General features: G+C 40.1%; 1 protein-coding gene across 8 annotated transcripts in view; it reads right to left on the reverse strand.

Annotated features, from left to right (window-relative positions):
- Positions 1 to 15029, reverse strand: part of RGS12 (regulator of G protein signaling 12) — a 169432-nt gene that overhangs the window by 143294 nt on the left and 11109 nt on the right. For all 8 annotated transcript variants that reach the window (XM_075930830.1, XM_075930829.1, XM_075930831.1 and 5 more), the window contains exon 2: positions 1213 to 3167. In XM_075930830.1, coding sequence (XP_075786945.1) covers positions 1213 to 3066 — 1854 coding nt within the window. In that variant the 5' untranslated portion in view covers positions 3067 to 3167. The remainder of the gene's footprint in view (positions 1 to 1212; positions 3168 to 15029) is intronic.

Here is a 15029-nt window from a genome sequence, read left to right on the forward strand (position 1 = left end):
AATCAGGTTATCAGAAGTCAACCATAAAAAATTCAACCTTATCTCATAGCGTAGACATGGCCTGAGATTCATCCCTAGAAAAGTTCTCAAGAGGTGCTCAGGATTAGAGCTCCCTTCCTGCAGATCTTAGAAAATCTGCAGAATCATTGGCAAATGTTCGATACCCAATGCTTTTTCTTCCCATCTGATGTTGTGACAGCGCGTCGGGGTTCTCCCTGATCCTGCATCCCCGTAGCAGCCAGAACAGACTCCACCAGCCAGTAGAATAGAGAGGGTTTATTGCTTCTCCAGGATACAGCACAGCACAGCCGTGATGTGGTTACAGGAGTCAGGGCCAGGGTGCCTCAGACCCCTTGGGTTAGGGGATCCATCACCCCCTCAACCCTCAGCTTAGACTGTTCATGTTTCCCAGCCAGAAACTGTCTCGCTCCCCCAGATCCTACCCCCCAGCCAACTGGCCATCTCCACCTCTCTTCCTTTGTCTCTCCCTTTGGGAAGATACTTGTTATCTGCTCAAGCTGGGACTAGGTATCTGGACCAATACACATGTGAGTGAGACAGTAGGAATCACACATCATGGCACAGGGGAACCCCGGATTACAGAGGAGATAGAACCCCCACTACATCACAGATGTTACTTTAGTTTTTGAAATAATTGTAATTACCTAACAAAACATAATGTAGATATCAAATTATGGTAGACACACATATGTAAAAATTTTTACATGAAAACTTTTAGCAAAATTAAGCTATTACAATGCTAAACATTTGGAATAGTAAAGGAAGTTTATCTTTGACTTTCTGCTTTCTCACGTGTTTGTATTTAAATTTAACATCTACTGTGAATTTCCTTTTTAAAAGGTGGGGTTTTGCCAACAATATCCTTTCAACCATAAGTTACCGAAATATTTTGTCAGCTTTAACTTCATTTTAACTTTTTTATTAACTCCTGGGAATTAATTAATATTTGTAAGGTACTTTAAGATCCTCAGATATTTTTATGCAAGACAATATCAGTCAGGCTTCCCCATAAATAGGTTGATGAGTAAATCACAGCATTTGTGGTAAATGCAGATGTGAAAAAGAAAGGGGTGCGAAGTATCAATTCTATGTACAATTTTGCAATTATAAATGTTACACAAATTAGAAGTTTTATTAAACAAATGCAACAGTAACTTCAGAGTGCTTTGCAGTACCCTGTATGATTCTTACCTTTTTAGCTTCTTTAGACTTTCTAATATTGTGTGGAGGGCCAAACTTGTTGTGGGCGCAAAACACTTTCTTAGACCATTCATTTTTATGAGACGTTAATTGGGGCTGCCCAAAGCTGCCATCAACTCTATATCTGTCAGCTGGAATCTTATTCATCGGAGGGGGAAGAGTACCACAGTTAACACTTGACCAGCCATCTGTAGAATCTGTATAAGACTCCTGGTCACTGGCATTTCCATGTTGCCATTCTCGCAAGACATGAACAGGCAACCATCTCTGATTGCCTACGCCTATAGTACTTTTCTTGGATGGTGGCACTGAACTTCGAGAAGAAACTAGTGGAACTTCAATACGAGCTGAAGGACTTAAGTGCTTACTTTGTGATTTGTCATTCTGAATTACTTCTAAAGGAGTGCTTCCTTCTTGTTCATGACAGAAGCTATTCCACTGGGAAGTATGTTGATTCTGTCCCCTTACAACTGGATTTTCCCATATACTATTAGGTATATGTTTACTTGGATTGCCTCCTAAATCAACCACCAAAACTCTATTGCTTTTTTCTTCTTGGTTAAAATTTCCAATACCACTATCACTGTTACTACTCGTACTGTTATTCTGATGAGCATCTGCATCACCATCAAGGAAAGCTCTTGCTCGCATTCCCTCAATCAGCTCACCCATATCCCTATAGAGAACAGAAATAAATTGAAGAACAGGTAAAGATGACGTTGGAAATTCTAAACAGCCATTTGTGTCTGGATCTGCCGTACACTCTAGTCCAAAACGTCTTGCTATTCCTTGGTGAATTTTATGATGAAATAATTCTGGATCGACCATGAACACATGACAAGATGTCCTCAGAACCTCTTCATCTTCCTGAGCCAAACTTGCATCATCATTGGTCTGCATGGTAACTAGCCCAAAAAATCTTCTATCATCAGGGCACACAGCACTAAATGCCAGTTTCTCTGCAGGATACTCTGCCACTACACCAGACTTGTCACTGCAGAGCTGAATGCAGTCATGCATAATCTTCATCATTACCAATGAATGGATTTTCTGTTCTGCCCGAAGTCGTCTCATACATCCCCGAATAGCCTGCAAACTATCATTTTCCAAATTTGAGCTTGTTGAAGGAAGTTCAATAGAGCCGAGGTAACCTACCACCATAGCAACATTTAAAATACTTGCATCTAACGCAAAGTCTTCTGGATTTTCCGGTCCAATTTGAAAAACTGAATCATCATGTAACACTTTAGATATTTCTTCCTTTGAAAGTAAATTAGGGTTATTATTGATATGTTCATGTCCAATTTCAAATTTAATAGCAGCAGTCTCAGAAAGAGATCTTTGTTTTGGTACTGAATTATCCACATTACACGCACAAAAGCTAGGATTTTCAAAGAGCATGTTGAAAATTCCACCAGACTGCATTTCTTCAACAACCTTCTCTGCTCTATTTATACCCAAGACTTTAGAGTCAGGCTTTGGCTTCAACCACCCTTTCCCATCATAAAAACCAACTTCTTCATCACTAGAACATGAGTCAATATGACTTGTGCCTTCAGCAATGACCATGTGTAGGACTCCAGAACATTTTCCTATTAGTTTGACCACATCTTCATGAGAAGCTTTTTTAACATTAATTTCATTAATTGCAAATATTTGATCTCCTGCCCTAAGGCCCACATAATCTGCAGGACTTCCTTTCATGACACAGCTAAGAACACATGGAGCTTGTCCAGAAAGGGTGAACCCATAGCCAGCTCTTCCTCTTGCAACTTCCACACTTCTTATCCGAGGAGAAGCATGAATATTGAGTCGACGTTTCACTGTGTCCCCTGGTCTATACATTTTGCTTAATTTCTGGATCTGGAGTAGCCCTTGGTCAAATTCTTATTCATAGTTAATGTAAGTGATTTCCTGGTGTCCCAATTCCTTTATCTGCAGAAGCCCTAAAAATAAATGAATAAATAAATGTTGATTTAATACTTTATTTTTCCATTTTTGTTCTCAGTGCTTGGGGATACATTTATCAAAATTGCTATATATATAGCAAAATAATAAAATATAGGCACAGGCTGTAGCCAGACATAAACCCCATCTTGTTTTTCCACAAACCCCATCTTGTTTCCCCCCGCCCCAGAGAGCAAGAGAAAGGCAGTCAGCCTTTGATGCCCTGGGAACACAGGTGTGCTGCCTGTCCCTGACTCTACCATAAACAGAAACCAGACAGTAAATGGGCTAGCTGATGACCCGGGGCCTCCCGTCACCCTGATGGCTAGTACCAGTAATTGACACGCCTGCACTGTCCCAGAAGAGGAATCTTTGCCTATCACATACCAGAGGTGCCCATTGACTGCATTTTCCCAGGTGTGAATTATGCTTTGCACCCTTCGTGGGAAACTTGGCATTCAAAGCCATTTTTCCTAATTCGCCACTTGAGCCCAGGAAGAAGCCTACATGACCCAAGGGGTATAAAAGAGGTTCAGCAGCCCACCCCATTTGAGCTCCAATCATCTATACCTGCTGGCAGGTATTGATTGTCTCCCGAGGTCTGTGGGACGCCCAACCTCGCCCTACTTCTTCCCAAGGGATTGAGAGAAAGACGCTGGCCACGCCAAGTCTGGAACGCAGGAGTGAGAATATATACCTGCTATGTGTCTATTTTGCATGCATTTAATAAGAGCTCAGAGAACCAAAAGGTTTTCATGGTACCTGTAAGTGACTTATTAGTGTAATTTCTGTCCTGTCCTTTGTAGTGTCTGTGTTATCTGTAACACAGTAGTAGCATTTAACAACTAAGTTTACCCTGTAACAATAAAATAGTAACTGTTTAAGCTTTAACCTGACTCCTTCAGTTGCTGTAACAGAACCAAGCACAATTTAAAAGAACTTCAGCCGGTCATAAAGGGACAGATATAGGGAGAGCTTGGGCGTTTGGATTTGTGTCACACCCAGGTGGCACAATCCACTGGGGCACCTTTTAGCCTTTCCCCAAGGCTGCCCTCTGCGAAGGAACCCCTGTGTTCTAGAAGCTAAAATCTAAGGTGTAATAAGCTCTTCCTATATAACGGGGCGTCTGTTGGTCTGCTGGCCACCCTCTGCGATGGGACCCAGGTCCTAGCAGTAAAGGCACGGACGTTAAACCTTTTCTCGGAAACATACACACACACTGCCCTGACCGTCGGCTGACACAGGCTCATGATCTCTTGTCTACTTTAGTAATGCCAAAACAAAGCTGAACAACTGTGGTGGACAGTTCTCAACAATGATGCACACATTGTATTAATAAAGTTGCAACTCTTAAAATAAATTGTTACAACTTTATTTACTGAACATGAAGATACAACTATACGGGTCCCCCAATTTTTGTGGCAAAACCACCCCATTTTAATTATTTCCTTATGGGATCCCAGAAATCACAGACAACACCATTTTGAAGGGCAAAATGATGTCCTTTGCTCAACATGACCTTGCACACATCAGATATGGGATGTCATCTTGAGCAGAACAAAAGGACATCATCTGCACATTATAGACTATGACCCAATCTGCTGAGAGCATGATTTCATTTGGGGTCATGATGCACAGTCTGGGAATTGTTGAGCCACAAGTATATTACAGCCAGAATGCTTGAAAATAAAACAAACATATTATGTTTAGCTATTTATGTTTCATGATGCTAAAAAGTTAGCAGAAATTCTGGAATTTCTTTGGTTATCAACCAAGGACAAGCAAATGTCAGAAAAGATAGCCTTCCCTAGACATAAAACTGTGATTTTTTAACTCATGAGTAGCTGTATTTTAAATTTTACCTTGCTTTACCTTTATACAGTTTTCTTTTGTGCTGTATTGAAAAGATGCATTAGTTATTTAAGTTTGTGCTTTGTACAAAATAGTTAATAAGAACTTCACAATCCCATCTCTGGATCCTTTTTTGTAGTTGTTGTTTTCCTTTTTTTCTTTTTCTATTCAGCACCTGAGGAAGTGAGTTGTAGCTCCCCCTTAATAAATTTGTTAGTCTTTAAAGTGCCACCCGAATCCTTGTTGTTTTATAATTCTACAGATTGTAATTCTACAAATCTTAGTCAAGGGAAAAACTTCTAAAAATGTCTTACCTAGACCAGAACATCGCCCTTTCTGTAAGATACCAACTTGATACAAACATAATTCCTTATTTCAAAAAGACAAACCACATAAAATATTCATGTTTTAGGATGAGACCTGATACTGAAAAGGAGCATAGGATGCATTATCAGAATAAGAAATCTGGGTAAAACTACACAAAAAGAATTTTAGAAACATCTTTTGATGAAAAGAATATTATAATTATTCTAAAAACTTCATTTAGAAAAGCCTCTAAGAAAAATATATATTTGGAAGTGTTTAAAAACTTCTGTTTAATTCTTATATGTTGAAATGACAAACACCTTTTGAAATGTATACATTTAATATCTTAGATTAAAGGAAAAGCTCCTAGTATCATTGCTATGGTATAGTAAAATGCTTTATGTACCAGCATGGAATCTAATGACCTTGCTAAACTAATTACTAATGTAAGGAGCTATTTAAGTATTGAATATTTATATGAATAGGAAAATTAAAAACACACAGTGCTAAGCAACTTTCACCCAACTCAGAAAGACAAAAATAATCTTTCCAAAAACTGTCATGCAGATCAAACAACTTTTTAGAGAACTATTTAAACTAATGACCATCTATAAGCATTATTTAATATCAAAAGACTGTTTTAAAAACTGAAAACTTTATATGCAGAACAGGTGTGTTTGGACTTTTTAACAAGAAATTAAATTCTTTCTAAACTCTGATAAAACTGAAAAAAATCTCTCAAAACTGATTGAATAAAAATGTGTTAAAATTAACTTTTAAAGATATCAGATGCTTTCCTGCCACAAAACCAAAATCAGTTAGAAATGTTTATTCATTAAATAGACTGAACATTCAAGAGCTGAAGATGTCACCCAAATCAACACTAAAGGTCTAGACAGAACCAATGAGTGACATCAACAAACTTTGAATTTAAATAAGCCTGAAAGAGGCTTTTTTAATATAAAGAAAAGTGTAAAACCTCTGACATGAGCACCCCTCAGAAATACACTGTAGAGTTAGATGAGGATGTGGGGCTCCCAGCAGGGTCGCTTGGTGGGCCAGGCAGCCAGGAACTATTCTCCATTCCAGAGATGTTTAGCCATTCACAGCAGCTGCTCCATGAGGAGCAGGAAGCAGGAGATGAGACACAATGTAAATGGCTGAGACTTGGAGATGTTACTGAAATGTCAATGGAATCCTGCAGAGAGATGCTCTGAAAACTTTCCCTGAGGTACTTGTTAATTCTCTGCCATAGGTTCCATGCCTGTGCAACTGTGTTTCTTCCCCCATAGTTAGACACTGTCCTGTCCTATTCTGCAATCACTGGTGCGGGGACCAAAGCAGCACATAGGTAAGCTGCACATGAAGTTGTAGCCACACATGAACCCCCCTGTAACATCCATCTTTTTTTGCCTGGAAACATACAGGGCACACAGAGCAGTAAGATCAGCATAGTCTTTGAAGCCTTGACAGGAGGCCCAGATATGCTAGCTCACAGTGACCCTGGACAACTGTAAGCAGAGATAAGAGGGTGGTTGAACTAATCGCTGACCAAGAGGCTGCCGAGGAGTGTCCTTGACTGAAACCCGTATTGATACAATCACACACTCGTCTGGGGGGAGGAATCTCCCGCCCAGCAAAGCATGTCCAGTACTCCTAATTTAGTTATCTCTCTTACAAGTGTAAATTATTTGACACTCCCTTGTAAGAACTGGTGCCACAAAGACAGACCAGTACAATTTGGCATCTGAGATAAGAAAGAGGATACGGGACCCTAGGGGTATAAAGATGGGTCCAACAGCACACTCACTCTGAGCGTCAATCTGCCATCAACCTGCTGGCCGGGTTAGGTGTTTGACCTCCCAAGGTTCCATGGGGACGCCCACCTCATATTCGTCTTTCCGAGGAATTGAAGGACCAACCCTGGCCTGACCCACTGGAGTCGAGAGACATAGAAGGGGGTAAAAATTGTACCTGTATGTGTCCTTTGTTTAAGTATATACATAGTATTAGAGCTCTTTAAAGATTAAGCTGTCACTTGGTACCATTATTTCCTATCTTTCTTTTCCTTTGTAACCATTTTAAGACCTGTATTTGCTATCAGTTAAGAAGTAGAGCAATAGCCATTGTAACCACATGCTTTATAAGCCTTTTTAATAAAACTGTAACTGGTTAAGTTTTAACCTGACTCCTTCAGTTGCTATAACAGAACCAAGCACAATTTAAAAGAACTCCAGACGGTCATAAGGGACAGATACAGGCAGAGCTGGGCATTTGGATTGTGTCGCTTTCAGAGGACAGATCCGTGGGGTATCTCTCAGCCTTCCCTAGGCTGCCCGCTGCGAAGGGATCATGTATCCTAGCAGTCAAAATCTGAGCTGTAATAAGCTCTCCCTGTAAACACTGGTGCATTTGTCAGCCTGTTGGCTGCCCACCGTGATGGGACCTAGCGGTTAAAGACACGGACAATAAAACTTTTGGGGAGTCTGTCAGCCTGTTGACTGCCTGCCGCAGAGGGACCCGGTCCTAGCGGTCAAAGACACGGACATTAAACTTCTCGGGGTGCCTGTCAGTCTTCCCTAAGGCCGCCCGCTGTGACAGGACCTTGTGTCCCAGCAGTTGAAGACTCGGGTGTATAACATACACACACAGGCACTGCCCTGACCATCAGCTAACAGAAGCAAAGCAAAAGCCGCTAGCATCCAGTAGCTGAGCCTTGGTTTATTCCTGTACCCTGAGCAATAAGATTATCTGCTAGAAAGATACCCACCTATGGAGAAGTGTGGCATAAATAGAATGATTTTCCCTGCAAAGCTGCTCCACAAGCCATGACTATTTTCTTTTGTCCCTATGCACAATTGTAACCCGCCCACCCACACACTCACCATGTTTACAGTGCCTTGCAGGGGTTAATGGGAAAGTGATTGGATATGTTGCAAAAGGTGCTTGTAAATAAAATGTTTCAATCTTGAGCTGGAATTTAATAACCCCTCTTTTGTAGATTGTGTTTTTTTCAGCTGGGACCTTGAGGACACAGGGGCCTAACCCAGCACACAGTCTACATCAAATAACAATCTGTAGCTACACACAATCTTTCCAAGACTCGCACTTATGAGCAAACATGGGATTCTTGGTGTGTTTTGCTGTAATTTGTCTTGATCAATAAAGGCAAACTTTTTTAATTGTAGAATGATTTTATTTTCTGTTCCAAAGAAGTGGGTTGTGCCCACGAAAGCTCCTGAAACCATCTACATGTTTTGTTAGTCTTTACGGTGCTACTAGATTACTTGTTGTTTTTAACGTTTTTTCATAGCAATCACTTCAGTCCCAAGTACAGGTATGTGTTACATGGGATGTAGAATGGGATGCAGCAGGGAAGCAACCCCAATGAGAGAGATTACAGCACCCCTCATTGTCAAAGTGGTTCCACAAAGCTTCCCTAATGTTCATAGCAGCCCTATGGGTTCCTCTGAGAGCCCTAGTATCTGGCTGTTCAAATTTTGCAATCAAGCACTGTGTCTCAGAGCTCAACTTATGAGCAAACATTTCAGCCTTACATTCACAGATATCATGCAAAGTACAGCAAGCAGCTATGATCATGGAAATATTCTCCATTAAACGGTCTAGCCTACCATTAACACAACTTCATCTCCCCTTCAACTTGACAAAGACACATTCTCTTGCCATGCAGCACTGGACCGGCTTGTTGTTAAAATGCTCCTGTCCAGGTGCTCTGTATAATGTTTCATGAGCCAGGGTTATAAGGAGTAAGCCAGGTTTCCCAGGATTACTATGGCCATTTCCACATCCCCCCATTGTGATCTTATGATTTGAAAAGAAAGTCCTCACCTGCAGTTTTCTGTTCAGCCCAGTGTTCCTGAAGATGCATGCATCATGCAATGTTTCTAAAGATGCATGCATCATACACCTTCCCAAACCACCCCACATTGATATACAAAGCTCCTGCAGCATCATCAAGAAGTATCGCTTCCTATAGATGTACTCTATGTCAAGCTGGTCCGGCACTAAAACTGAAATGAGTGCACCATCTATTATCCACACACACACGTTAGGAAAGCCCATCTCTGCAAAGCTAGCCACTGTGATGCAGAGTTCCTAGAGTCACAGTCCTCCATAGCAGAGTGCAATATATTGCCCTGCATGCTTTCAGTAGTATTGCACAGTACCTAGGAAAACCATCCATTGCTATTTGTTACGGGAATCCAGAAATGACTAGAGTACATCTTGGGACCGTACAAAATGTCCTATGAGTCACTGCTTTGTTTCCCAACTCAGTGAATTGAATTGATTGTTTCTGGTCATCGTGTCCATCAAGTTTTTAGAAGTAATAGATCTTTTCCCCTTATACCTAATTTTTATTCAGAGACTAGAAGAGAAAAAAGGATTTTCCTACTTTTCCAACGCCCAATAGCTTTCTCAACAGAATAAACTGATTTTTTTTAAAATTCTCTCTCTACATGAAGAAAACTTTACTGCTGTCAAAAGCTGGATTAGCACATCAATGAACTATGGTTTCAGGTACTTAACTGGGCAATTCTCCACTTCAGTGACTTGATTTTCTTTAAAACTTTAACAGCAAATATCCATTGCATGATTTTTTTATTTAAATGTTTTTCATAGATTATAACCAGTTTAGGTCTTAATAGAAGTTGTCAATTTCAAGCAGGCTTTTTAAAATATATAATTAATTCAAATATTTTGATTTTTTTAAACAATTTTTCTCAGCCCCACCCTAGTGTGTGATTTACAGGCATGCAGAGCACTCACAACTGCAACATTAGTCAACATTTGCTGTGCTTTGAACATATAAAATGCTATATACTACTAAGTACCTTGAAAAATCAGGTCCTAGATGTTTCAAATGGAGCACACTACATTAATAGATATTTTTTACCTTAAGCAAGTAACCAACAATTACTAGCATCCGTGACAGGTGCATTCACATTGGAATGGCAATAGCTGACCTTTATAAAAATACCAGGGGGCTGCACCCCATGGTCGCTATGCTTGCCAACCCCATGGCAAGAGAGCCTGATGATGTCATTCTGTCATGAGGCAGGAAAACTTTTTTATATAAAGAGATAATAACAGTTGATAATTTTTTTTAAAAGTCAAGAATTTCAATGAATTTCAGATCTGAGGAAGTGGGTCTGGCCCACAAAAGCTCGTCACCTAATAAACCATCTTGTTAGTCTTTAAAGTGCTGCATAGTCCTTTCTTTTGTTTCAGCAAGATCAGACTAACATGGCTACATCTCTATTACTAAGAATTTCAATGTTACAGTTCACACTGAAGTCATAATTTGATCTGCTTGAATGAACTTAGACTAAAATTGGTAAAGCACTTTAAAGATAGACAGTGATGTATATAAATACACAAACACACACTTTTTTTCCACAAGTGACCTGTGCTTTCAACAAGTGAAATTTGAAATGCCTTACAAAACAAAAAACATTTATTGGCATCTCAGGTATAGCTATTCAAGCATCTTAGTTATTTCACTACTCTAATAATGAAAGTAGTATTTAAATTGTCAGAGATTATTTTTCACCCTTTTGTGGTTGGTACTTAGAAATGAATTCTCCTGTATTGAAAATGGACTCAGAGTTGAAGATTCAACTCCAGAATGTGCTCCCTGTTTAGAGGACTCTCAGCTCTTAAAAATGAAAGCCTTCAAACCACTATGTAAAATACCTATTTAGTTATATTTTTGGTTTTTAATTTATTTTGACAAAGGGACAGCACTGGTTTTTATAACCTCTGTAGACAGCAGTTGTAATTTATCAGTGCAGAGTAGTTTCTGTTAATTATGTATTAATATAGTAATTATCTAGCTACTCACAGCCTCTGAAAGAATCAGGAAAATAAATTTAGCTTTAACAAATACTAATACTTCGCATTTACATGATGCTTAATCCAAAGATTAAGAAGTGTTTTGCAAATAGTAATTAATCTCTCACAACCTTTGTTAGGAATCAGTAGCATAAAATAGAGCCCAGGCTACCTTACACTCAGTCCTATGCCTTAAAGAAGACTAGCCTTCTTCCATTAGGCCACACTTTTGAGTTTCCTAAAATACTAATGTGCATCTAATTATCTCCATTATATTACAGTACTCTTATGATTTCTAAATTAGTATACTATGTTTTATTTATTTGGAACAGAAATGGTGCTTAATCCATTTAAAATATGTACAAAAATAGCTGTCACTGAATTATTTTTAAATTAATTTTGTCATAAGGTTATGATAACAAGGTTGCCATCAGAATAACTACTCATTGAACACCAAGATTTGCAAAGGAGACAGAGGAAATACCCTCAAATTTTCCAAAATGATAGTGGAGATTATGCATGTATGTTAGGAACAAAATAGGCCCATTGATTAAATACTATTTAAAAAACATAAATGGTAATATGATCCCTTGCAAAAACGTATAATTCTATGACATTTTCATCATCCCTGTTAAGGGGTAGTAACACTAAAAAGTCACTACTGTAATTTGATAAACCGTTTCACAGATTGTATTGACATTGGAATATTTTTTCAGCTCAGTAAATGAGACTGTATATGATGTTCTATTACCTTGAAACTTTGTATCACTTTATAGAAAGAAACATTTCCTTGCATACATACAGGCTAACTGCAGCTGCTACAGTATTGTAGATCCACTGAAATTAGTTTATAACAGGGAAAAAGCTAGAATTTGCCTCATACACCTCATATTGGCCTTATTAGAACTACAAACTAGTAGGCAAAAAGTAAGATCTTTGAATCAAAAATAAAGCTTGCAAGTTTTCTGACAGCATACATTCTTATTTACCTTTATAATGAACCTGCTCTGAGATTTAAGGCACAACACAGTGCAGAGACAGGATTGGGGTTGCAATTGTCCTTGAGCTGTACCTGTCTCCTACAAATTTGCACACACAGCTATTTCTGCATTTCACTGTAGCTTTCTTACCATTTTTCAAACTCTCTAATGAGTGATATTTCCTTTCCGCCACTCATGTGCTTTATGCTTGACTTAATTTCCTGCATCTGCTCCTGTTAACTAACAATAAAAAAGAGCAAATACAAATAGAAGATATATTCAGAAATTAATATAAGAAGTAGATTCAGTGGGCCAGAAGGGAGTATGCGAAAATTAGGATTATAGCACTGAACATTCAGCTCATCCTGAAACTCTGTAAACCTTGCAATTGATTATATCAGCCCATCTGTCAGGGGAAGAGAAGATGAGAGGGAAAACTGTTTGAGGGTAAAAGTGTTCCCTGGTTGTTACAGTGTTTTCCTTCCCTACTCCTGGTTACAGATTTTTTCTATCCAAGAACTGGACAGGACTCTAAAGCAGGGGTGGGCAATAATTTTTTGATGGGGGGCCACTCCAAGATTTTGGAAAGTGGTCAAGGGCCACACTCTTCCATTATATTAATGTAGATGCGGGGTCTGGAATGGAGGTTGGGTGCAGAAGGGAGCTTTGGGTAAAGGCCTGGGATGCAGGAGAGAAACTGGAGTCTGGGAGGGTGTTGGGATGAAGCAGGCGGTTGTGACCTACGGCAGGGGACTGGAGTGCAGGGGTTTGGGATGTGACCTAGGATAGGAGGAGATTTGTGATCTGGGGCAGGAGATTGGAGTGCCAGATCTGGGAGAGGGTATAGGTGTAAGGGGGAACAAGGGGTTTGGGTATGTTGAGTGGGAGAAGGGCAGAGAGTTGGGGCAGGAAAGAGCTGGGGTGCCAGAAGCAGGCTGTGGCCAAAAGACTAATTGCCAAACTAGTCTGCCTGCCTGCCAAGCTTAAAATGTTTCCCAACCAGCCAGCCTGCTTGCCTGGCCATGTGCTTCATGAATAACTGAGCCCAGGAGAGGAGGCATGATTCTTCTTAGCTGCCTGTTATTCTAACAAGCAGCTCACATTGACTGGTTTCTGGCAGAAACCAGCCAATGGGAATGTGCTGGGGGTGGGGCAGCTCCTAAAACTTCCCTCCTCCCCTCCAGTTTCAAAACAGAAATGGAGCCCCGCAGCCACTTTTCTGCATGGTGCGTGGGCCTGCGGGGCAAGTAGGGGAACCTGCCTGGGGCTCCCCGCTGTCTCCGCGGGCCGGATCCAGTGGCTTGGTGGGCCGGATGCAGCCCGTATTTTGCCCAGGTCTGCTTTAGAATAATCAATGTAGAACTGCCTCTGTTGAGTAACAAGACACATTGCTTTCCCCTAGTATGCCTCCTCAGAGCTCAAAAATTAAAACTTTTTTAATGCGCTGAAATGTGGCATATTTATAGGCAAATTGCACATCTGAAGGAAACTGTAATAGCATAAACACCAGCAGACCCTCATCAAAAATTGAGTGGATACTCCCAGAATACATGATATGCGTATGTATTCTTGCTCTAAATGTGTATGCATTAACTTGGTTCTTTTGAAAAGTACTGGTACAGAAAAGACAGCAGCTGTTTCACACTGAACTGCCAATATACCAATTCCAGTCTCTGTCTGGACTATTTCAGGAGTGAGAAATTCATTTGGTTTCCGCGCTCTGGTCTCTTTTCTGAGAATGACAATAATGGTGCCCCTTATGGTGGCGTTTTTGTTTTGTGGACACTGGCTTATTGGGAACTGGATTGAGATAGTATTTTTAAATAAGAATGTTCACTAACATCTCACGTTAGCAAAACCTGCTGCTTATATCTGTATCAGAAGGTAGGTACTGCTTTGTCAGAATATAATTAAGTAGTGGAGGTATAACTTGAGAATTAGTGGAAATTAATTTTATTTCTGCTCAAGAGCAGACATGAGGAAGGCTATCTTTCCCTGAAGACCTTATCTGAGTGTGCAACAGAAGCAAAAAAGGAAATTTGTATGTGCTGTGCAGATTATAAAAAGACATTTGATAAAATCCAACACAACAAGATGATATATATTCTTGAAGAATACTTACTTTCTAGATACGCAATTCATAAAAAGCCTAAATTGGCAGCTTTCTATCTCCAATCTAATTGAACTCTGAGCATAGCAGCATTGAGAAAGGTATACATCAAAGTTGCATTTCATCTCCACAGTTATTTAACATATGTAGATGTTGAGGGAAAGTTTAGAAGACACCCAACCAGGACTGCAGGTTGATGATGTATACATCAATAACGTAAGATACATCAGTGACCTAGTTTGAATTAGGAATATTAAGAAGCGGATAATTGGCTAATCATGCCTGAACCCACCGTTGGCACCGGTCTCCCCTGCCCCCCACCCTCCGCACTGCTGCTTCTGATAGAGGAAGTGGCACAGATTGTGAGGGGCAGGGGGCATTGTGGAAACAGTGCTGGGAGGAATTTACTTTTAAGCCAGCTCCTCCCAGCACTGGCTCCTGCTCTCCCCTCCCTCTTGCTGCCTCTGATACAGAGGCAACAAGGGGGGGAAATGTGAGTAGACGACAACTTTATCAGGTAGTCGACCACTCAAATACTCACTTACATTCCTAGTTTGTATTGCTTAGACTCAGACTGAGGTTCAGGAGTCACAGGTGACTCTTTAATGTGCCTCCTGCAGTTCTCTGAAGCACACATTAAACCACATAGTGGTTTAATTATTAACCAAAGCTATTAATCAGTCATGATGCTTTTACTATATTATTAACCAACTGTAGTTGATAAAGTAATAATACAGTAAAACTCCAGTGGTCCGGCATCC

Source organism: Pelodiscus sinensis, chromosome 5, assembly GCF_049634645.1.
Source record: "Pelodiscus sinensis isolate JC-2024 chromosome 5, ASM4963464v1, whole genome shotgun sequence".
NCBI classification, from domain to species: domain Eukaryota; kingdom Metazoa; phylum Chordata; order Testudines; family Trionychidae; genus Pelodiscus; species Pelodiscus sinensis.